This window comes from Ornithodoros turicata, chromosome 8, assembly GCF_037126465.1.
Source record: "Ornithodoros turicata isolate Travis chromosome 8, ASM3712646v1, whole genome shotgun sequence".
Taxonomy (NCBI): Eukaryota; Metazoa; Arthropoda; class Arachnida; order Ixodida; family Argasidae; genus Ornithodoros; species Ornithodoros turicata.
The window spans coordinates 30,897,373-30,922,738 of record NC_088208.1 but is presented as its reverse complement, the minus strand read 5'-3'; the positions used below and the strand labels follow the sequence as shown (position 1 = coordinate 30,922,738).

The window sequence follows — 25,366 nt, the reverse complement described above, 5'->3', positions numbered from 1 at the left end:
TCGACGTGACATGGCCAGCACGCAAACCACTGAGCTGGTGCTGCACCACTGGCATGGCCGCCGCTCGTTGATGGTAGCCAAGGTCGCGCTGAAGGGTGGTGGAAGGTTCGAATCCTACCACCGGCTGTGCTGTCTGAGATTTCCCTGGGTTTTCTGGCAGGCTTTCCAGACGAATGTCGGCACAGTTCCCCTTGAAGTCGACCCAGGACGCACTAACCCCCTGTCCCCCAATCGTTCCTGCTGTTATCTCTCCACATGTCCGAGTCTGTACCCCGCTCCTATAGCCACAGTTTCTTCGCGGCGCCAACACGGAATAAAAAAATAATGATCCGCTGCATATGGGGGTTTCATTATATTGCCTTGTGTCTATTGTTTGAACGATCCCCCCCCCCCCCCGGCAAAACTCCTGGCAGCGCTCATGCTGGCTTCCCAAGTACACGGGTTTCGAACTGGAGTGTAACAAAAAGCGGACGCGAACAGTACCTTTAGTCCCGTCTGACCAATGTCCATCGACCATGTCCATCGACGAGCAGGAGGTTGGAATTTCGTACACAGCAACGACAGCACGCATTCAACAGATGCTGAAACGGTGCTGCTGCGTTTTTTTCCTCGGTGTTCATCTTCGCTGAAAACCACTGGAATTCTCGTCAGTGCGCAGCTTTCTTCAGGCGGTGCGACATGGTGGGGATGTAGCAGGTTGCTTCCCTTATTCAGGGGAATAGGGGAATTTTGTAGGGAGGAGGGTCAAATGCAGTATAAGATCACCAAAGATCACTGCTTTAATATATTGTGAAATAGCAGTAATATATCAATTCCTTTGGGGATAATGGTCGTTTGGCCGATATTTTTGCGTTTTGACAGGTATTGTAGTAGATATGTCAGGTGGTGGTGTTATAAGGTCTTTAGAAGGGTCAGGGCACGAGCACTGGAAAACGCACACCCTTCCTGGAGCATCCCACCAGACCCGCAGAGGACTCACTACCCAGGGACATTTTGGGGATACATTTCGAGGGAAGCAGGGGGATCAACAGAAGGACACCCTCCCCACCAACCACCAGAGATTGTTGGGCTGGTGTGGGCTTCGTTGCATCAAGGACACATATGCTGTGTGCACCACATTGTGTCAGCACATTGTGTCCACTGGATACCATCTCGTCGCGCAGTGGCAGATCCAGTGGGGGGACATCAGTTCAAACATTTGATTTCCCTCTCTCCCCTCCCCCACTCCGGACTTCGACAAACCCCCCACCAAAAAAAAAAAAACAAAAAAACGAGGGTCTGTATCCGCTCCTGCACTCGCTGGTACCGAAATGCTCTCTCTTTCTCTCACTGAAATCCAGCAGTCATTACCAAACCACTCAATATTTTGTAGAAAGATGTGCACTGCTGAGTCAGTAGCGAATAAATCTTCCAGTGAGGTACAGCATGGACATAACAAGAGGCACACATCAGGACCGTCTGCGATTCGTATACCAATAATAATGATTCGGCAACCATTCGACGACCAGCTCTATGGTCCGGGGGTCTTGGATAATCGGAGCTCTGGTGCGATACGAAAGGGTCTTCAGGGTCTGTCTCTCAGACATATGTCGGCACAGTTTCCTTAGAAGTCGGCCCAGGACGCACATTCCCCCAGAGATCGTGACGCTGGCCACCCCTGTGAGGCCGACAACGGCGAGCTCTTTCATTAGCACCACCGCCACCTCCTCCTCCTTCTTTTTTGGAGGGGGGGGGGAGAATTCTGCCCTTGGACACGTGCTACATACAGTGCCTCCGGTCAATTGAAGCATTTGTTGACGAGAGAAATTGAGGGGTGGGGGGAGGTCAGGACATCTGAACCCTCCCTCCCTCAGACCGCTGTCCACTACAAAAAAAAAAGAAAAAAAAAGAAAGGTGTCATCGATTCGTTATCGCGTGCACGAGCTCGCGTAGTGCAAACGAAGTGCAAGACGAGTGCTACACTCCTGCAAAGTGCGCTATGCCTCACTCGAGTAGAAAGGTGTAACCAATAGATCGGTTGTCGCAGGCGTTCCGAGCAGTCTTTGCCTCATTACTAATCTCAAAGAGCAGTGACATGGATATCTTTACAAAAGCTAATGACAGTATACGCACCAGATCGATTTTAAAACATCGCCAACAAGCAATCCGTGACAGTTACCCCACCTACGTCGCCTGCAGGGCAAGTGTCGTCTGCTTCACAGTGCACGAAACGCTGCACGGACGTACGTACCTTTCAAACGCAGCTAGCGCTCCGTTCAGGAGACAGACAACCTGTGTAACGTCCAAACCATCGCCTAAACACGACGACAATCCATTATGACATTCTGCTTCGCTACTAGAGATATCCCTTTCGATTCCATCGTTCAGATTCACTCGCGTTCCCGTCTTTCGCGTGACCCACCTTCGAGATGTCCATGTCCCTACCACCTGAAGACAATTTTCCCTAGGCGCGCCTCGTGGAGTCATCACGTGTTCGTAACTCGGAAAGGGAAAAGGCACAGAGTGACAGTTACGAGCAAAAACAAAGAAAAGGTGCGATTTTGAACGATTTGTCGTTACCCGTTCTTTTGAAAGGCTCGTCTCCAGTGTCCGTTGCGAGCAGCCTCATGGATTCCGCACGTTAGAGATGGGGATTCGTTCGTGTTGATCTTGGATTAACCTGTGTTGATCGTCATTCAATGTTGAAGGTGTAGCTTATATGTGTGTGACCACGTGCCTGAAGAAAGTCCTGGCAGTTCCTTCGAATATCTACGATGTTCACGCATGGGGTTGGTTGGGCTGCCATGCGTGTAGTGTCATTTGCCTACGATTATATGTGTGCTTATGGATATGGGTGATCTTACGTAAAGGTAGGTGACAGGTATGTCTTCTCGCTGATAGGTTAGGTGTTGGATTGGACGGAAGGAAAACTGCAGTTAATTTAGACCAGGGGAAAGCCGATACCCGTGTGGGGCATCATGGGAGTGGGGGGTTCGATCTTGGACAACCTGTTGGATAACTCCACCTAAGATTAATTGCAGCACTTGGTGACGACGGAAGTTAAGGGGTGTCAAGGCATGCTGGACCTCCCCCCGTAGATCCGACACTAGAGCCTACATATTAAATGCATTCTTGAATGCCGCGAAGCATAAGTGACGTAGTGCTTCAGTTTTCAACTCTCGTTGCAAGTACTGGGCAAAGCATTGGGGTGGCTTGAACTGAGGCTTGCTCTTGGATTTTATCGGCTAATAGGCATTCTCCGCCATAGGCCCGCAGCTCACAATGAAATGTACAGTTGAATAATTCAGTTAAATAAAACATTCCCTTAAACTCCCCTAAAGAGATTGCCAACTTGAGGATCGAAATGGCTCGTTGTTTCTACCACTTAGCTAACGAAAGGCTACGGACACGGTGAAATAGTTTCAATTAGCCACGGCCCATAATTAACTCAGTCTTAAACGAGGTATTCATTATACCCACGCGCTCTTTGAAATAAATTCCTACGTGCATCGGGCTATTCTGAAAAATCTAAAGCACAGTAGGAAACATTACAATTCCAAGGAACATATGATACGTACTTTCAGTTATCTGTCAGCTTTCATATATTCAGAGGGTGTTGGTGTAGGATGACTCCCCTCCATGATGAGGTACGGGAGCATGAGAACAATTACTTTAAAAAAAAAGGAAGAAGAAAAACTTAAAAAGCGAGGATAATGATGAAATATTCCACTGACTAACTGTCTGCATCATTCAGGGTCCTCCTGGACGCCTCTCCTGGTATGAGTATCGTCAAATTAATCGGATAGGAATAATTTAGCTTCGTCGGGTGCTGTCGTCTGCTTGCTTAGGCGTGTCAAAGCGCCCGATAAATTATCGTCCGTGTGATTCATATCTCGTCTTATTTGCAAAAATATTTGTGACTGGAACTTCATTGGTCTTCCAGGCACTGAGCGAAGTAGCTCTTGATACCTCATTTATGTCTTCAGATCATGAATTTTTGGTTTTTCAATGTGTCTCCAAAGAAATGAAAGCTGGGATGTCCAATGACGCTCTTCCAAGAATTTTGCACCACCCCGTTTTTCTACTTTTCAACTCAATAAACTCTGAAAGATCCTCGTTGCCGTGTTACCACACATCCCTTCGACAGAGAAAAAGTGCGATAGCAATAATATTATTAACTTATAACGGTTTATGTGAATTTGATGTCATGTCCGATAGGGGCGCACGGGTCGATGGTATATAAGGAGACCCCTTGGCGCGAATCGCACTTCTGCTTTGAGCCGGTGCTGGAGGGATGCCGTCAGGAGCATGAGGGAACTGCGGTGTTGCGCTCCAGGTACGCATATCTTTTGGTGATATTCTGATATCGTGGTTGCGACGATTGCGTACGCAACTTTAGCGTAGGTTTTTAAGGTTTGTTCGTTGATTTTCGAACTTTTTGAAGAGTCCGAACCAGGCCCGACGAGGACATCGCCGCCATAGCTGTACCTCGTGAACCGAAAGAGAGAGACTGCTAGTTTTTTGATTAAAATATCATTTTGAGATGGTTTGTAGAGTGCTCCAGAAAAGTATTTCGTATACGCATTTTAAAATTGTTGCGTTTGAGTGCTGGATTTTGGGAAGATGGCTCTACTGTTGTCGGCAGACGAGCTTCCTCTGAGCTCTTCTGCAGAAGGCTGTTGCCCTGGTAGTGGTCTGTTTGCTGCGTTGTAATTTTCACTTCGATACATATTGCTTTTTTTTCGCTGCTTCCAAGGGATTCCAAGAAAATGTCCTCTGTTGCTATGCGCTTTTTTGGCGGGACCCTGGCTTTTTTTATTGGCTGGGACCCGGGGCGGGGGTGGAGAGGGCAAAGCGTCCTGAGACCAAGAGAGGGTTCTGCGCGTGCAACAGAGTAGGATTTCTGCGCTCTGGTTTTTGGTTAGGCATCCATTTTGTTCGTTTTATTTTTGCTCATGTTGACTCGTTTGATTACTAAAATATATTGATAGTTTAACTAACCCCATTCTCCCTGTCTTTCCAGGCGCGAACTCGTCGTTCGAAGCAGAAGACATCGATAGCTTAATGCACGTCAAGTCATAGGATAGGGAGAAGATGTGTGTATGTTTTGTGGCGCCTCGAGCGACGCATAGAAGATTGGTAAGTGTCTTGTACATTTTATTAGAAGTAGCATTCAGTGGTGACGCAGAACCCGACAGGCCATTCTGACTGCCTCGCACCTGGTAGAAGTGCATGTCAGCTTTCAGTTATGTATATTCTGCTATAATAAAGATAGAAAGTGCTAGCGGGGAAAGGGGACGCCGTGACCATTAGGCTTGTGAATGCACACGGAGGGCTGGACGCTAGCTTCGGATTGTGGGAGGCAGCTTGGAATGTCCTGTCTAGACGTAATGCACTAGTGCTCTTATTGAGGTCATTAATAAATAGTGGGTTCTGTGGTATCTGCTGGTCAGGATTGGTTCCGTACTGTGTTAAGAATTTTTGTAGTGAAGAATTTTGCCTCGAGCGAGTGCTCGGAGCACGATACCTTCGCTCACTGTGCCCGAGGTGTCTTTTAGCTCTTAGCTTCAGTGCTCTCAAAAAGAAAAGAAAAGTTTGTGTTGTGCAATTCAGGGTATGTAAGGCAGACGCCTGTTGCGTGATGTAAATTAAATTCAAATTGTGAGCCACATCAGTACATGTAGTTACACGTTGTACATTATGTTGACTTTTGACATCATTAACTAGGTTTACAAGAGTGCCCAAATTGTATTTTTTTAAAAATTTCCCTATTGGTAATTGTTCAGCCTGTCACCCTTAGTCTACAATCAATGCTATCCTGTCTAAGAACGTCGACAACCTGTTGTCCCAATTTTTCCTGAAATGCACAGCAGTTTGTATATTATAGGGGGGGCGGGGTGGAAAAAATTGGGGGGTGTCATTATTATTGTTACGTCATTACAACTTAACAGATCATTACCGACATGTGTCTAAAGCTGAAATTGCAAGGGCACCCCTGAAGGAGTACGCAGGTGAAAAAGTTGGGGGGTGTCACTGAACTTTTTTTTTGGGGGGGGGGGGGAGGGATGTCTGGATAAATCACTGTAGTAGTTAAACTAGGCCTGTCGAGATGAGCTATAGCAACTCGTGTCGCAGACTTAGCCGGTGGAGCTGGAGGTTGCAGAGCTGGAGAAACAAGCCGAAGGATCTGTCACTAGCCGCGCGCGGTAGCTATTTTTAACTTAGTGCACTGCTGTGCGCAGTAGTTAGCACTCAGGAACGCGGTCTACGAAGCTTCCAGCAGCCCAGCAAGGACCAGCTGAAGAAGACATAGGTCTTGATAGGGCATAATTGCTAGTGCCGCAGCAGTTAGAACGTCGCGCTTCTATATAGGTGTTAATTTTATATAGTGCACTGCTGCGCGCAGTACTTAGCTGTCAGCAGCGCGATCTACGAAGCCTCCAGCCCATACTTCCAGCAATCCAGCCCAGGAACAAGTGATGGAGTGGCAGTCAGCAGAGCTGAAGAAGACATATCTGTTAGACCATAATTGCTAGTGCCACAGCAGCTAGAAAATCGCGCTTACTTGGTAGTCAATATTGGCAGGTATAGCAGTATTTGAAAAGTGTTTGTGTGCATACTGTCGGTTAGGATAATCCCTTGGTGGCGGAAATATAGCGTTCGGAATCAGTACCGGGAACTGTGGCTTCGTTGAGGTGTTGTCTTAGCGCTCATTGTCCTTTTCGTGAATGACTTGGATTTCTTGGCTGTTCCTTGTGTTGTCGTAGTGATCCATTGTAATGGTGAGCTTATATTAGCGAACGTTTTGGATAGTGTAGCTCCTCTCTTTGAGGATCCTCCTGTCTAATCTGATGTCCTTTCGTGAGAGTTGTTTAGCTTCTATTCTTGACCTCCATTAGCGTCTTCGGCTGGCTACCTCTTGTCCCGTTTCGTCTGCATTGTCGTCTGCTTTGCGGCCGCTTTCCGCAAGTGGCTCGTTGTCAGTTCCTGCTTGTTCGTTTTCGTTGGTGTTGCAAAGTCGACCTGGTCTTTCGGACATGTCCGCATATGATAGTATGCATTTTCATCGAATGGTCCGTATTTGCGCGTCCCTGTACTGTTGCTGAACGCTGAAAATCGCCACTGAGAGAATTATCAGGCAGGCTAGTGAGGTTTAGTAGAAAAGAGTTTGGTATTTTGCTGTGTATGTTATGTGACTATAATAGGAACACCTTTGGGCACAGTGTTGTAACCATGAGTCTTGCACATGCTGTCACGTGGAGCTTGCTTAGATGGCTGGAAAATACGAGTTGACTAATGAAATGCGTAAAGAATGATTATGTATAAGACCAAATTAACGTACCCACGGATGTCCTGTGCCTTTTCCATTAAATTTTATAGGCTGATTTTAAAAAAATCCAAAATGTTTGAAGTTCCCTTACCAACCGTTCAAATTTCACTTTGTCACAATTCTATTAAATCCTTGACCTATTTCTATTCCTATATTCTTTCTTGTGAAATCCTCCTATATTGAAATTTTAGTTTACACGTTTCCTCAAAGCGTGCTGCAAGCCTCATGTTCTCGTCTCTCTGTTCAGCGTGTCTGGCTCAGCTATACGTTCGCGAATTTGCTACACCTGCGCACTGGGAAAACAGGGAGGTATATTAGCTGCCAACGCTGGGAGAAGTAAGGTTAGGGGTCAGCTTAGGGCTATCTCTCTAGCATTAACTTGTCCAGAAGTGACGAAGACAGAAGACACAAATGGTCACGGCTCGCGGATAGCGGGGATTCCATGTTTTGAATTGGGAATGATGCCAGTGTTCTCATATAGTGTTTGTATAATGATGTTGCGGACCCTAGTCCAGCTTTTAAGATAGCGTCAAACGCGTGGTACTCCCAAGCAGAACGCCTTCGCGTTCGTCCACTGGTAAGTATGGTAGCCTGGGACGCGTAGGATGCTACCGTTCGGGTATGGAGGATCTGCCACCGCCCATATACCGGGCCCGTCCGCTGGGAAGGGTAGCGAGGCGCGGGACCGCTGGGAGCGGGCGTTAGGGTTAGCCGTTTAGGGTAGACGTCTCTGGCCGTTAGGTAGCAGCGTAGCGGACGGGTGGTGCGCCGGTTAGCTTTCGTGATTGTGTAACAGTAGCCGCGGCGGTGGCTGGTCCGGGGCGCTCTGTTTAGGAGTACCTAGGGAGTAAAGGAGCGCGGTGAAGGGAGTAAAGCTTCGTCCCTTTCTCTGCGAGAGAAACGCGCTCCACATACACTAGGGCTAATTGCTAGATTTTTATAATTTTCTGAACACCAGGACAATAGTGTGGTAGGGAAAATGCCAGACCGTCCTGTGGCAGTGATTTATCCAGACTGCCTATGTACAGCCCTCCCCAAAATGTTTGTCCTTTCAGTACCCCCTACTGCTTTAGACACACGCCTGCAATGATACATAGTCATTAATTAATTAAAAATTAAAATCTAATTGTGATACCCCCCTCCCTGTCCTTGCGATTCTGGATAAACCACTGCACGTCTTGGTCAACTGACGAGGAACACAAAAGTAAGTCTCGCCAAAAACGTCGCTGGATGGACACCGCCGATGGATGGAAGTCGTAGCTACCCTTCCGCCGATGGATCGCGCCGCATGGGGTCTATAGCTCGGACTGGTCGGGACGTGTGTCCGCGTGGTCTCCGCAACCAGCGCGTTATTCCGCACTCTTCCTTTATCACATTTATCGATGCATGTAGGCTGAACGAACAGCAAAGGATTGCAAAGAGTGAAGGAGCGATCACGGGATTGTGACCGGTATGACCAGGCCGGCGCAAGTTTTCGACGCAAAGCACCCCTATAAGTAGTTCGGTGAGGGACACTGGTTGCGGAGCCATCGCAGGCACTCGCGGCCGGCTGGCGGTCGGTTAGCAACGATGCTAGCCGTCCGTCATTGCGGGCCTTTGTTGCCAAATGCGTCTATATACGATCCACTCCCATGTTATACCTCTCCATTGTGTGTTAGCGGAGAGGGATAACAACCTAGACTGCGCACGTGTTAGGCTTAGCTCGTGCACGTTCTCTTCCAGGGCGCAGGTCTATATTTGGAGTGTTGGTTGTGGAAATAAAAAAATTGTGTTTCTATGGTACGGAATAAACAAAAATGTGAGTCTGTCTCCTCCATTGTGTCCGTGTCGCTTTATTCGTCTTTACCTGTATTGAACCCGGAGAGGTCAATACACGTAAATAGTTCAGTTGGGCATTATACTAACCTCGAAGCTTCCTTTTCAGCATTAACGACAGTATATTCGTCTTTACCTGTATTGAACCCGGAGAGGTTAACACACGTAAATAGTGCAGTTGGGCATTACACTAACCACGAAGCTTCCTTTTCAGCATTAACGACAGTATATTCGTCTTTACCTGTATTGAACCCGGAGAGGTCAATACACGTAAATAATTCAGTTTTGCATTACACTAACCTCGAAGCTTCCTTTTCAGCATTAATAATGACACTTTCCTTTCAGCGTTAATCTTGTTTCCTTTTCAGCACTTTTTAGTGTTTGTTGATGTGGTATATTAATCGTTCTGCTTGTATATTTTTCAGGGATACAGCTGCTGTCTTCTCCTATACTGAATTATAGATGAATGTGTGCTGACAGCTGTTTTTCATTTTAGCACTAAGTCATGTGGATGCAATGTAGTGTGCTAGTGCATATGTTTGCTTTTGATTGTTGTCTGCCCTTGCTTTTGCTTTTCTCTTTCAAATGGATCTTACAGTGCAGGGACTGGGAATATAGCTGATACTTAGGTCTTCAGCTATTCCAGACTGCTCCAGTTTTTGCAAGCAGATTAGAACACATCTGGTGACAGATTACTAGACCAATAAGTTAGCAGAGAGATATTAACTACCCACTTTACTGCCAGCAAAATAGGAATTAAATAATAAACTCCACAAATGCTGAATTTCTGCAGCTAAACTAAACTGTAATTGTATGGCAGGGGCTGGATCGGATATAATAATGCAAAGGCTAATTCAAACTTTGAGTTAACCGCATGCTACGAAGCCACCTCCTGCACTGTCTGTCTTCTGTCTGTCTTGGGGCTTTTATTTTTCAGGAGGATATCGTTGAATGGGATATAGGATCTGGACATGTAAAGCCAGACAACTGCTGTTCTGAGCTGTTATAGTAGTGGTGAGTAGTGGTGATATGGCTGTCATTATTTCCTAATTCTGCAGTAACCTGCTAGCCTTATCCTCACCTGCAAGAAAGTAATTCCCAAAGGAATTTGTTCGGAGCAAGTGGAGGTGTGCTGTGACGTACCATTAACTGATCACGACTGGGAATAATACTGGCTGTGATGACAATGAGACTATGGTGAGACGTGCTGGTACTAGACTGGCACGAATCAAAATGACTCACGCTACAACATATTCAGTGAAAATGTGTTGGAACAAATTGAGTAAAACTTATAGAATGAAACAGAGTGCGTAGGTCAGAATATTAAAATACCTTCCTTTAAAAAAAAGACTTTTGGCACAGATCCAAAGCACGTTCAAGAGCATGGTTCCCTCGAAGATGGACTGTGGAGGGTTTGGACTGCGGGTGGCTACCTTATTGGCGTGCATGGGATTGTTGTTTGGCGACATTACTCCTCGTTGATGCTGTTGGGACGTTGCCCAAGAAGTGAGAAACGTCTAAAAAATTAATTTTCTTCTCATTTTACATAACCAATCCATCGACTGGTACTCGGCCCATCATGCAGGTTGCCCTCGGCCCTCTTGCATGCAGAGTAATGTTTGTCTTTGTGCGTGTTCATCGGAGCCAAGTATCAAAATTACCTGCACATTGCAATAACTGCGCTGATCACAATTTGGTATCTTTTTTTGGTTTTGATGTCCACGCACAGATGTGAATGATTCTGTGTGACTGTAGTTTGTGCATGTGCGTACGTACGCAAATGTTGTTCCTCTTTACTACACTAACATTTCCGGGTGGAGTGTGACCTGCTAGATGGACTGAGTGTGTCACTGAGTTTACAAATGACTCTGTAGGATCCGCCGAGCCGTTTGTAAAATCAAATCTTTATTATGTCATGCATAAATGTGGTATAATCAAACACTGTTCCTTCGCGTTTTCTGCTTATGACCTAAGTTAAACAAACAAACAAACAAACAAAAAAAGTTGAGGTAACGAAGCATGAGATTATATTTTTAATGATGTGCTCAGGCCACAAGTTAGTAGCAAGCCCAAATACCTGTAAGTAGTTGGAGTGTCGCGATAAATGCACTGCCCTGAATTTGAATCCAATCAATCACTCTCAAAATCGAAAGTAGGTGCGGCACTAGCAGTAAGAGCACAATATTGTCAAAGGTTGCCCTTGTTTCCAGCGACGTTCTTGCCTAATAGCAGTCCTTGCTGAATACACTGGTTGCTAATGCCGCGAATGCAAAGACACCAGCACACTCTGCTTTTGCCCCCTCTTGCCTCAGTTGGTCTCTGATGATTGATGAAGACCGACAGACACTGAAGACTACACACGCGACTGTCACGCAACTTAGGTGTGTCGTCTTTTGTGTCCGTGTCTCTCGATCTTCATGGATCTACAGCAGGTAGCCCGCACTCTGTCCCTTGTTTCCCTGATGATTAGTTGCATTCCCAGTGAGAGTATGGATTATAGCATAAAAGACTGTTGTTTACACTTTAATTCATTCTCATTTTATCACACTATTTCGCTGCAAGATCTCGCATAAAGCTTGCCTGATGAAATTATAAGCTGTTGCACATCCTTTTCATACTGAAGTTCCAATTTCCGTTGCAAAAGTTCCTCGTGCAAGTTCCCTTGGCCTTGACTGCAGTACGTCCAGGCGTAAAGGCAATAATCATCAATAATCAGCCCACGAGAGGGATAAGTGAAAATACGCGATGTATACTTATGTGGGCACCGAAAATAACGTAGAATAGTGCTAAAAGCTTGTGCGCTAACGCATGCACGACGACACATGCTTGATTAACAACCGCGCAACTCGTCACAGGTGACGTCATTTCCATTTTCAACTGTGCGAGAATACGCTTCCGGTCACTTTCCGTGGCCTCGGGCATTTTCGAAAATTTGTTCTGGTTGTCCGTGTGTTTCCTCCGACTTGGAGTTCCTTTTCATCTTGGTGCCTAGTCTTATCTACATCACATCATCGCACGTCAAAAGTGACGTTCCCTAGCTTCCCTAGACGTTGGATCTTGTTGGCCATGAAATAAAACATGAAGCCAGCCCCTGAATACGCCAATCCAATCCTTGAGCATTTTGTGTGAAGGCATCGCTGGTAAACACTAATTATTTCGTGTTTATGTTACCTTTCTTTTCTTTTTGTCCTGTCACTCAAAGGTTAGCAGGAAACTCTTATGTGCCCTCAATGCTCAATCGCGATCTGGGCATTGTTCCTTGGACCATCTTCAGAGGAGCAAAAGCATAGTGCAGGATGCTGGCCAACGAATGTGCCTCTCCTACCGTACGATTGGCACTAAATCAACGTGTGGTTGCGTTCGGACGCGCGATTTTTATTTTTATTTTTATTTTTTGACAACAATAATGATGCGAGCAAAGCATCCACGAGAAAAGACTCATAGGTGCACCTAGTTTCAAATGGTCATGCTCATTTAACGGAACAATAAATTCGCTTTTAAATTTCACAGGTGATGTCAACTGTGCCAAGCAGGAGTGCAGTCCTCTGCCTGTATCGTCGTCTCCTGCGCTACGGCCAGACTTTGGAATTCACGGACAAGTCTTTCTTCCGCAGAAGAATAAGGCAGGAGTTTGAAAAGAACAAGGCACTTACGTCTAAGAAGGATATTCACTTTTATTTTCAGGTCAATAACATTTTAAGAATTCTCGTTATGCAATAGTGCATATATAGTTGAACGGCTTATCGATTGATTGAATAGTCCTCAACGATATCACGTGATACAGATTTTTTAAATATTATTACTAAATAATATTCGTCAGGGTGTGTGTGCATATCTCCTGTCTCACTCAAATTCGAGTGCCTTACAGATGAATTTACATCACGTGCATTGTGCAATTTCAGAAAGGCAACGCATTCCTTGAGAAAGGTCGTCTGATATAGTTGATGCTGCTCAGAATTTTTAGAGCTGCTGTAAACACATACAGCCTCCAGAATCATGTACAGCAAACTTTGCACGGCGCAACAAGAATAAGATACATCCACTCAACACTGTTGCAACATCGACAAGTGATTGACAGCTCCAAAGTGCCAGAGTTAAAGGAATCCGACATCGTCGAACAGTTTGTCCATGGGAACGGTCCGGGAGGCCAAGCAGTTAACAAGCTCTACAACTGTGTCATGCTGAAGCACGTGCCAACAGGTTAGTGCTCGAACAGATTTCTTTTGTTTTTCGACACCCAGTAACTGTAAGGTTTGATACTTTGTTTCCCACATCAGGAATTGTGGTTCGTTGTCACGAGAGCCGATTGCTGCAGGAGAATAGGAAGATGGCAAGGCAGATGCTGATTGAAAAGTTAGATGAACTGGCCAATGGAGACCAAAGTATTAAAGCACAGAAGGAAGAGTTAAACAGAAAGCGTGCTCTAAAAATTCGTAAGAAAAATGAACGTTTACGGGAGCTTCGCAAACAGTTCAAAGAGAGGGAAGATATAGATTAATGTCACTGTAGGTAGTAAGCAGCAGTAGGTACTCAGTCACAATTTTGTATATCAGATATTCGAATAAAGGTATTAAAGCAGTGCAATGTATTCCAGCTTATTAAATGACTTTGTGAATAAGGGTGTGTTCAGACCTATACAGTAATTAATACAAGTATACCCAACTACCATTATTATAATTACACTTGCAGAGATAAATTACTTCCAAGATTACTTTCAATATGATCTAATTGTAACTGTAACTTAATGTATTTATTACCTTTGGAATCACTTTGCAAGCCCCCACCACCCACCCGTATGTACGGCATTGATTGGACAAAGACATGCGGGAGAGGGAGGTTCCCGCAATACATCTCCTTTGACAATCGGGTGCGCTGAAGGAGATGTGCCGTTGACATTTTTCGCTGTTTTGGAAAGCAGAAACCCCGAATTGGCACTTTTCTTCATGTTCTAATTACGAACGGTACAACGCATGAATCCCGTTCCTTTCGCATTACTGTCAAGGTGGCAGCATCGTTCATTTCGTGAAGAGATGATTTCGCACTTTAGTACCTCTTTAAATATAATCTAAAAAGTTTGGAAGCACATCACAAAAAGTTCCTCAAGGAAGAATAAAGTTACACGTCAAAATTACACGTTGAAATTAATGTAACTTCATTGTAGCTTAATAACATTTCACAGCACTTATAATTCAATTACTTCTGAAAATAACTTTTACAGGTCTGGTCGTTTCACAGTGCAAATGGCTTTTTTTTTTCTTTCTTTCTAGATAGAGCGTGAGAGAGATCAAACATGGAACCCTGCACGGCTACAACAGGACAGGGCATAATTTTGTCTGGCTTCGGTGGTTACGAAAAGATGTGCGTAAAAGACTGTGATGTGCCCGAACTGGGGGAGGGAGACGTCCTCGTCCAGATGCGAGCTTGTGGAATGAACTTCTCGGATATCTACACGCGACAGGGAATTTACACCTTCAAAGGTGTCGCTCCACCCTTTGTGATGGGCATCGAAGGGTCGGGCGATGTCATCAACGTTGGAAGCGATGTCCGCAGCATCAAGGTACATGCAACGTACGACATGATTTACGCACGCCTGTGAGGTCGGCATATGGTCAGAACCAAATTGCTCCTGCAGGTCGGGGACCGCGTCGTGTGTTGGTCCTTCACGTACGGGATGTGGTCAACTTTTGCCAAGGTTCCTGAAGTAAATTGCTGCATCATGCCAGATGATATGAGCTACCAGGAGGGAGCAGCCATTCCAGTTAACTATGCAACTGCTTACCTGACGCTTTACGGAATTGGAGGACTTAAGCGAGGGCAGAAAGTTCTCGTTCAGTCAGCTGCAGGTATGTGAACGGGATCTTCCTTGTGACGACTTTCGCAGCATTAAAGGAGTACAGAGGGCCAGCCAAAAAAATTTCAGATTAAAGCGTCCGATGAAAATGTGCGTCATTTTACCGAATAGCGCAAAAGGTTTTGATGTGCGCAATTTCAGGGTGTCTACCAACCTGGGAAAACCTGGAAAACAGGGAATTATCGGCTAATTTTGATGTGACTGCAAAAGTCGGGATTGTCAGGGAATTTGCCAAAAAGGCAGCTGAAGTCAGGGAAAACCAGACAAGTGCCGTCACGATGCACAGTGAATCGAGAGTGCTGATGAATGGTTGAGTGGCCCCACCTCCAGCAACGTTGCAGTGAGTAGCAGTTCTCCAATACGACAAGCTCAGAGGCAGAAAAGTAGGGCAGTTTTACTAATTTCTCAATAAATGATCTGTTTTATGAAGGATTTGTAACAAAACGTAGCAGCAGGCACCAAGTTCCCTTTTATTTTGATCAGGGAGTTCGCTTGAAATAGTCAGTGAAAACCTGGAAAAGTCAGGGAATTTGAAGGCTACAGCTTAGTAGACACCCTGAATTTGTTTCCCAGAAAAAAAACTTGCATAAGCATGGCGTTCACCTTTAACTCGCCACTCCGGGTGTAATGAGGAGGAGAAGGTATGTTGCTACGTCACCGATGACGTTGCAGGAACAACACGTTCTGATTCGCTGGTCAGTGGGGGTCAGTGCCCTGTCCCTTTGCCGCCGTAAACCAGTTTTGCCAGTTCCCCCGGAGAATTGGGGATAGACCGAACAGCCAAATAATGACCGAGCCAGAAGCAATGCTTTCTCAGAACCCCGAACAGCCGAGTAGCAGGCAACATTTCTCTGGACCTATCAACACGCGCTAATGCCCTGTAGCATTAGCACGAGGTCCCAGGCAGATCACAGGCTGGTACTGCTCTCCACTGCCGTTGCGCACGGTCGCTTTTTTGCGGCGTACTTTAAATTCAATTTCTGCGATAATTATGACTCTGTGGTGTGAATTACTTCTCATGGTGCATCTTTCTGGTTTACTTAACAGTTTTATAGCGAGAAAACAGGGTGTTAAAAATGACTTCTGTGCTACTTTAAAGGAATTCTCCTTGACTTCTACATTTTTGCACACTCATACACACGGCCTTGTATGTGATTGTCCCTTCAATGTTGTTCCAGCCTCAGAACATCAGTTCTCTCCTGTTTTGCATGCTTGCTTTTCCGTAAGGTGGAGTTGGATGGGCTGCTACGCAACTTTGTCACATAATGGAGGATGTAACTGTCTTCGGAACATCGTCCCCGTCAAAATTTGGATTGACGCAAGAGAACGGAGTGAATCATCCCATTGATTACCGTACTAAGGACTTTGTGCAGGAAGTACTGAATATAGAACCCAAAGGTAGAAGATGAATGCATTTTTTCCTCAACTGATCCTTCAGATGAGGATCTAAGACTATATCTTACAGGTGTTGACATCATATTGGACTGTCTCTCAGGCAATGACTTTGCACGCTCTCGACAACTCTTGCGCCCTCTAGGTCACATAGTGCACGTTGGTAGGTGGCGCTAGCGCTCAGCTCTCTTCATGGCACGGACGTGCACGTAAACACGTTCTCGCTTTTTTTGCAGGTATCAGTAACATGATTTCGGGAGAAAAACGCAGCGCGTTTCACATCCTGAGAACGTGGTGGCAAACCAAGAATGTCAGCGTTCTAGAGCTGGTGAACTCAAACCAGTGCGTGTGTGGCTTCAATCTGGCCACTTTTGCGGAAGCAAATCCGGAAGAAACGAATTCTACAGTAAATAGCATAATTCAAATGTACAGTGCTGGAAAGATCAAACCACGGATAGACTCAGAGTGGAAGTTTGAGGAGGTAAAGTCTCTTTTGTGTGGTTACATGAGAAAGTTTGTGGTTACTGTAAAACCCTAAATTTTTCGCGAGTTCCGGATGCCGAAATTCGCGACTTAATTAGCTTACTTCGTGATAGCCCCGACATTGCCCATAGCAAAATTAATTAAGCGACATCGCGCATGCTAGTCCTTAGAGCAGTTCAAATGCTTATTAGCGTCCTGCATGACAACTGTGAAGATAAACTTAGCAATTCTAGCATAGTTTTCGAAGTGTCAAGTCTTGCTAGACATTTTCGCATGCCCTTAGAATTCACAAAAATTTAGGGCCTGCGAACAGTAAGAGTTTTACAGTATTTTGTATCAAATGTCCTGGATGTATTGAACAATCCAATCTGGAACACCAGCTTTAAAAAAAAAAAAAACAGTTGCATGAGTACTGCTGCTATTTTTGGTCTTTGGTTTGGTATTGCTCTTTGTATTCACAGCTTTTTTTTTTTTTCAAAAATATTATAATGTAATTAAGTGGCACACTTGGCTCATTCAAGCTGCACCATTCAATATTAAGTCACATGCCTTGGGGGCGAGATCCCATTCATGCGATGTACACTTAGGAGAACAATGCATGAAGGATGCAAGTGTAAGGAGCCAAGTAACGGCTGTAAAAGCAAGAATTTTTTTTCCTTCGATTGTCTTCAGTTTCGTAAAGGCCGCAAGACTTTGAGAAGTGACATTTTGTGTGCAATATGTACCGTATTTTCACGCGTATTGGCCGCACCGCAGATAAGCCGCAGGACTCGTTTTTAGATACATTTTGAATTTTTTTTTGCAGATAAGCCGCGGGTAATACGACGCGACTGCTTTGTGCGCTAAACCAGTGATGCACATACGAAATCAATAGAGACTTTATCGCTATGAAAACGGGTATCATTTATTCGACAGAAAAAAGGCTAACATCAGAAATATTACAGAGCGGCTCACTAAGACATGTTCCAGAAGACATGATTCACTGTCACCCCTTTTGTTAAAGCTGCGTGGGGGAATGTATCCGGAAGGTCAGACCACGCGAATATGGACTCGTCCCTGTTCGGTATTGTTCGTGCACTGGCAGGGCGGTCCTGTTCCCAAAAACATGACGCACTGTCTGCCCTTTCGTTTCATCCAGGGTATTGGGAAAATACCAGGGAAAGATAGTCATCAGATAAGCCGCAGAGCGTTCGCGAAAACAAAAAATCTCGCATAAGCTGCGGCTAATACGCGTGAAAACACGGTAGTCAAGTTGCACCAAAGTGGAACTAGTTTAGAAAGAGGCAGGCACAATTTTTGTAATATGAAACAGTTTTGACAATATGTGAGCATTTAGAAGTAAATTTGCAGAAATTATTACGTATTATTACTTGTAGTTCTACACAGTGTCATTCAGGGTATCATAGCTACTTGAAGATAGACACGTGTCACCAGATTTCAAGGGGTCATGTGGCACAGCAATGTAGAATGAAGAGTCGGGGTTGAAACAATTTTATTGAAAAACATGCACCTTTAATGCTGCATTTTGAGTGATGTGTAGCACGTGTGCCCGTATGTTCCAGATACGCTCTGCCACAGAACACATGCTGAACAGAAAGAACATTGGAAAGCAGATTCTGCTGCCTCCATGATAGCCGCTCCAGAACACAACAGTAAAAAGTTTCACTAAACTGTAACTTGATATGTGTTTGTAAATGCAAGATTTGGAAGACAAGTTCCAACATTTGTAAAATTCTTTACACACACGAAAATAAAGGTCTCTCAACACCACACGTTACGTGAACGAAAATATCCATACAAAATATTTTTTGACCGCGAAGTGAGGAAGGAACGTCATCATGAAATCCCTTTTCTTCTTACCCTGTAATTAGTCATGTGCCCTCCATTGCACATTATATTCGGTATTGTTCACAAGCTCAATGCTTCAAAATGAGGGAAAAGAAATATGGTATGCGGTAACACATTTTCAGAACCACATTAGCTTCGGTATTAGCTCACAGAAACGTTTTGGCCACATTCAGCAACAATGATCTTGCACTATTAACGTCACATCGCTCTAAACTTGGAGTAGAGTATATCAAATACAGTTAGCTACGCTTTAAGTATGTCAACATGTTAGTCAGAGAACTGGAAACTTGCAAATAGAGTCCATGCTACTTAAGAGGAATGTGCATAAGCTATCACAAATTTCACATACTTTTCTGGAAGGTACCTTACAGGTTATCACACAGGATTGTAGTGGACTCTTAGTAGTTGGCTAGTCACAGTAATGAAACTACTTGAGCAAAACAGAAGCACAGTTCATATGGCTACTGACCTCATGTTGAAATTAACTTTGTTCTGCCATCTCACACCTGTCACTGTTTGAAAGCTATGAGAGCTGTGTGTGCCAACTATGCAACACAAACACAGACAGCACAAGCATTAATCACAAAGTATGATAAATACGAGGCTTTGGTAGGAACTCGCTTCCCGAGACACACTAAGCGTATTCATGTTGAAGCCGGTGTGAAGCCAGGCATAGTATTACAATTCATTTTAACGTACGACGTTCCCTACCAAAGGTAGTAAAATATTTCTAGTCCAGTTTTAGGTTTAACTACCTCCTACCCTTCTCCTCCTATAAAGTTCGACCAGCCACAAAACTTAGGTGCTACAAATGACTTGACTGTGTAACGCTTCAACTACTAGAAAGTGCTACAGTGCTACCACCCTGCCATCGAGAATAGAACTACTGATGTGCTAAGCATAATAAGTCTCTACATTCGGGGGCGAAAAGATAGTTGAGCAATTCACGAAACCCTGCTTTCCAAGGTTGCTATAACGTCTGCACAACCTTTTATTGCATCCTGGCGATACTGCTCAATTTCTTCTAGGACCTGGAGGTAAGGAAGATAATATACTGCGTGTAAATTTACTTGATGTAATGTGCGCATATTTGCACAAAAATTGTGTCAAAGTGATCCCTGACCTTGTTCCTGTACGCTTCATCCTTCAGTCCATGGCAGTTCAGGGTGACATTCCAATGTGCACCAAACACACCGGTCTCGAGACAGCGCGCACCAACCTTGACCGGTGAGGGTGGGGAAGAATTAGAATGGCGCAATAGCAAAAGTCACCACTTTAAAGGGGCACTAAAATGCAAAAAAAAAGCTCGCTTTAAATTGCGTTACACGATTTGTTAATTTCTTACTTGTTATCATAATTCAAAATTTTCATTCCATTGCGAAGCTATAATCAAAATTGTACCGGACTCTTTCTTGCTTCGGGTCGTGAATCTGTGTTTTTAGTCCATGCTGCGCGATAGGTATGTGCGCACTTCTCCTGCTGTCTCATTGGATGCCGCCAATCGTTGTCTCCTGGGGATCGCATTCGTTGCCGCCAAAGGCGGCTCTGTTTTCATGGCGTTTTTCTTTGAAACGGTAGCATTGTGCGAACTAATTTTGTTTGACTTGTACTAACTGAAACACGGACTTTAACGTGAGAGTAGGTTGGCTTTGCATTTTAGTGCCCTTTAAAGTTTTTTCGTACCTGGAGGTCAGCTCTGGCACCGATATTGATAATAGAAGCCAGTTCTCTGGCTGTGTCCCAAAGCTTGCTCACTGAACGAGCTACTTCTAGAGGAACACTGATTGCCTTCTTGAGCCCTGCCTGCATGGCGGCTTCACGTCTACAAGGAACACATTTATGTGAACAAGCGATGTGATCTACATGTACAGCAGTGCGAATAGCAATGTTGAAACCAAAGTGAATACTAAGCGAATAGTAGTTATACAACAGAACTGAATATACTGAATATGTCGGGATGATTCTTGTTAGGAGCATGCTATGTGGCGAAGTTCATTTTCAAGAGTGTAGCTACGCTCCTAAGAGAAGCACTTACACTTCCTCTTCTTCAGGAGTTGCTTTTGGGAGCTTGTGTGCTGCCTGCAAAGTGAGAAGCACAGACACTTCATAAAGCCAGAAGGCCGTCAACGGCAGCCATAGTACTACACGCAGTACTACACGTAGTACTACACATAGGACTGCAATCCTTGTTATTTAGCAAATACCAACCATGTAATCGTTAAAGGCTCCAGTATCCGCGTCGACCATCGGGATGAGGTCGTTCATAGTATGATGCATGACGGGAATTAGCCTACGCATCTGCTCATCGTACTTTTCCCACTGACGCTTCCCGTAGGTCATTTTTCCTACCATGGCGCCCAGGGCAGCTCCCTAGGCAAATAAACGTGCGAATGACTCCAACAGTCCTCTTGTGGTTGCCACCAAGGGCAGGGAAAAAGAACGGCAACTACCAAAGATGCAACTGCGGCCGCAACAGAGCCTCCACCTGGCGTTGGTGTGCGAGCTCCAACCGTATGGATGAACTCGCAGAGAGTCTTCTGCACTAGAGGACCCAGTCTGTCGCCTGGCAGCATGTACTCGATGATGCGCTCCTTTGGGTCAAACGGTTCGATCGAGTTGAGGCCTAGCCGGTTTATAGCCTGCGAGACTCGCGAGATTTATGAGATTCCGTGCCCTACTGCTGCCAGGTATACCTACAAGATGTACTTTCTGGTCTTCTTCGAGGACAAACAAATTCTCTTTCTGCATGTAGAATTCCGCAGCCAGCAGAAGAGCTTTCAAGGGTACCAGGCCGACTATCTGAGATCCTGTCACGGCAAGCTTTAATTCTCTCGAAAGCTTGCATATCTGCAAAGCATCACATTGTCATGCAAGGTGCACCTGGTCACATAAGCAGAACACTGTTTTTGGAGCATAAAATGGGCACTAAAGTGCAAAATTTGTCATTAATTGTAAACTTTGGTTTTCCTTCGTGCATAACGACGCCACAAGTGAACCCCGCTCCCTTTGTATTGTCGTCCGCGTAGTGGCACCTGTAAGTCTGCTAGGAGAAATCTCTGCACTTTAAAACATGATATGCTAGTCAAATGCATGCCTATTTTGTTTTACAGTATATTGTACGTACCTCCTCGTACACCACATGTACAGGAGTCACATCTTGGTCCAGCACATTCACAGACACTTGCGCAATATTCTCCTCATCAAGCCACCACCCCATGGCCTGCACGCTTTTGAGAGATCCTGGCTAAAAGAGATTGCACTGTCACCGTTCACCTTCATACATCACCTCCTCGAAAAGGATGCTTTTATTAGTCTGCCACAAACTGACATCTAATGCGCATCAACGACTGCTGCGACTACATACACTGAAATGACAAAACAAGTTTATTAATTACCTGGTCCTTTGCCCTGCCTTCCTCACGAATATCGAGTGCTATGCGGTGGGCCTGCTCTTTGGTTGAGAGGACGTTGATATTGTACGCAATTAGGAATTTGCGTGCACCAGACATTGTGGCACCCCAGTTTGGTACAAATTCTGCTGGTCCATAGTCTGGTTTCCATTCTGGTTTCAAAATCTGTCGCGGAATATAGAACATGACGCACCGTGAATCGTGACTTTGTGGTTGCGTGTGCGCAAGAAGTCAAGGCATACCTTTTCCGAAAGGCCTTCATATTCTCCGGCGCGAATCTGGGGTACCGTCCTTCTGTTGTCCTGCTGAGCAGCAAATCCGTACACGTACACTGAAATGAACGTGCATTACCGGGCGCGTATTTTAGCGCACCTCTGTGCATATGGGAAGCAGCAGTAAAATCTTAGTCTCGTAGTGACGTACCAGGTACATTAAGTTCCAAGGCTAATTTTTCTCCAAACTTTCGTGCGCAGTATACACATTCTTCCATCTCAACACCTTGAATTGGGATGAACGGGCAGACATCCATGGCGCCTAGTCTCGGATGTTCTCCTGTGTGCAGGTAAAATGAAGAAACAAACCATAACTATGTTTGTGAGTTGCACATCATTTATTTTCCTACTCTAAGCTGATAGCACCGGAGTTAATACTGACTAATATGTGGGTAGATAACAATATCTAATCGGTTCCTGCATGCACAGACAGGGAAGCTAGTGCACCACAAATTATAGAGGATGTCCCCATGCAAACACTGTTTCCTGAGAGAAAATTTTTCAAGTTTAAAAAAATTTTTTTTGTAAAGAGCCCAAAAGTGACAGGTGCTATGGATACCTTTGTGCTTGCTCATGTCAATGAGCTTGTATGCTACTCTGGCCGCACTCAGTGCACCTTGAATAACTGCATCAGGGGAACCGACGAACGTGTACACAGTTCGGTTCGTTGAAGGGCCTGGGTCAACACCCAGCAGTGAGACGCCGGGAGTGGCCTTGATAGCATTGGAAATTGCGTCGATTACCTGAACAAACATTTTACTGTTCAGCAGCATGCAAATAGGAACAGATTTACGAAGCTCGTACTCCAAAGAACAGTCTGACACAACGCCGGCAACCCATTAATTTGTCGCGTATCTCACCTCTTGGCTCTGGCCCTCCGAGAAGTTTGGCACACATTCCACAATTTTTACACGCATCCTGGACAGTGTCTACCGGACGACTTCACACTATACCAATGGGAACTTTCCGTCAGAAACGTCGTGAAAACACGTTCATAGTGCACAGACAACCAAAGTGTACCGACTCAGTCAACTGAATCAGATGAACTGCCGGTCGCGGAGATCCTCCGCATCAGCGGCCGACCTAGGCCGCCGAGAGGCATCACGCAAAGTTATCTTTGGCCCTCTGGCGTGCGTATCAGGCATATTTCACATTTCACAGAGGCGCGGGAATGTTTGAACGAGTCGGTAATCGATTAGGCGAGCGATAAATGCACATGTTTTTATTTTTTATTCCGTGTTAGCGCCGCGAAGCAACAGTGGCTATGAGCGGCGTACAGATGTGGACAGATGGATAGAGGACAGCAGGAAGGAGTGGGGGACAGGGGGTTAGTATGCGTCCTAGGCTGACTTCGGTGTGCCAACATCCGCCTGAAAAGTATTCGGAAAACCCAGGGGAAGCCTCCGACAGCACAGCCGGTGGTAGGATTCGAACCCACCACCTCCCAATCTTCAGCACAATTGTCGGTCACACCAGTGATTTATCCAGACCCCCCTAACATCCCCCAAAATCTGCAGGAGACCCCCTAAAATGTTGTAAGATTGCGCAATATTTCGTCAAAAGCGCGCGTGAAAAGTGTGCGGCTTGATGCTGGTGACGACCGTGTCACAAAGAACGAACGAGATAGGTCCCTGTTTCATTCACATTTGCCAGTCACAAACACACAAAAAAGGGATTTATCTGGGAAGCTACTTCCGATAAAAGTGCTGTCCGCGTTGCCAAGGTCAAAGCGCTAAAATCAGCAAAACAAAAGAATGCGGGGACACTTCGTGCTATCGCCGCACTTTTCGCGCGCGCTTTTTGGCGACACTCAAGCAGGCGGGGCTAAAGCAGCACTTTTACAAAACATTTTCGACTATTTCTGTTGCTACACTGTGCATAGTTTTTGTTGGGTCTGCAGTTATCCGTGGAGGACTTCATATTTATTATTTTTTTATCACTTTCGGTGAAACACCCTTGTCATACAGATCTGAAGAAAGGTCGATCCGCCGTCTCCATGAATATATTATGCACTATAAATAATGCATAAATTCCGCAGTGAAAAAGATACCACAGTTAGCGATTTTGTGATCAGGAATGCAAAAGCTCCCCGTTCCTTATCTCTGTGCTGGGCAAGCTGCAGACCAGACATCACGGGAGCATCTCATTATCTTCAGAACACAATTTGACGCCTGCGCTGATTGCCACTAAACCTGGCACTGCTGCCATAAAAGACGTCGAGATATACTCAACAGGATGTCTAAGATGTCGTTGCTAAGTTACAGCAACTGTATTACAAAAATAATGTAAAATTTACACCCCGTCATTTCGTAGCAAACAACCAGCTGTAAAAACGGCAACGGTCGCAGGAAAAAGAAAATGAGTTGCAGAGCGTAGCAATAAAGCACCTTATTCAAATAATCTTTCACATATAATGATCAAACAAACCTCGACAGACAGCACAGGAAGGTGTTCCAATAAATGTTTTTTTTTATTGCGTGTTAGCGCCGCGAAGCAACTGTGGCTGTGAGCGGCGTACAGATGTGGACAGATGGCGAGAGGACAGCAGGAAGGAGTGGGGGACAGGGCAATAAATGGTGCAGGGGTAAGTAGTATGATAATGACCTACCCAGAGAGAAAAAGAAAATTGCTTCACAACAATGCTATCTGCTTCCTCCTGCACTATCCCTGCTTCCTGTGCCCCCTTCTTGAAATATCTGAACATCCTGGACATCGGAATATTCATACCGGAAGAGAAGAGAGATGAACATGAACACGCATGTGCAATTAATTTGCCGTAAAAGAATAATAATAATAATAATTAAAAAAAAAGAGAGCATCCTTATACGTCGGTCGATCAGGAAGGAATCCAGGCAGAATTCCAGTTCAGTATTGCACAAGTACAACAGTTCTTTGTCGACAAAAAAGTGACATTATTAGAAAAGGAAGCCGCAGGGGACTGAAAACATTATTTCGATTTCACTGATTTTTTATTAACTCCTTTCAG

The 25,366-nt window shown here is 45.1% G+C and overlaps 2 protein-coding genes across 2 annotated transcripts; one reads left to right on the top strand and one right to left on the bottom strand.

Moving 5' to 3' along the window:
• Window positions 1–13,210: 13,210 nt before the first annotated feature.
• Window positions 13,211–18,622, top strand: LOC135366943 (synaptic vesicle membrane protein VAT-1 homolog). Its single transcript, XM_064599952.1, has 7 exons — window positions 13,211–13,324; window positions 14,392–14,681; window positions 14,757–14,967; window positions 16,203–16,373; window positions 16,441–16,530; window positions 16,604–16,848; window positions 18,413–18,622. The coding sequence occupies exons 2-7, from the start codon at window positions 14,415–14,417 to the stop codon at window positions 18,479–18,481; spliced, it is 1,053 nt and encodes a 350-aa protein (XP_064456022.1). The 5' UTR covers window positions 13,211–13,324; window positions 14,392–14,414; the 3' UTR covers window positions 18,482–18,622.
• Window positions 18,326–23,480, bottom strand: LOC135366942 (formimidoyltransferase-cyclodeaminase-like). Its single transcript, XM_064599951.1, has 13 exons — window positions 23,241–23,480; window positions 22,940–23,123; window positions 22,532–22,660; window positions 22,351–22,439; window positions 22,094–22,273; window positions 21,823–21,942; window positions 21,396–21,545; window positions 21,149–21,337; window positions 20,907–21,068; window positions 20,734–20,777; window positions 20,382–20,520; window positions 19,822–19,917; window positions 18,326–19,729 (listed from the first exon to the last, which is right to left on the bottom strand). The coding sequence occupies exons 1-13, from the start codon at window positions 23,295–23,297 to the stop codon at window positions 19,643–19,645; spliced, it is 1,626 nt and encodes a 541-aa protein (XP_064456021.1). The 5' UTR covers window positions 23,298–23,480; the 3' UTR covers window positions 18,326–19,642.
• Window positions 23,481–25,366: the final 1,886 nt, after the last annotated feature.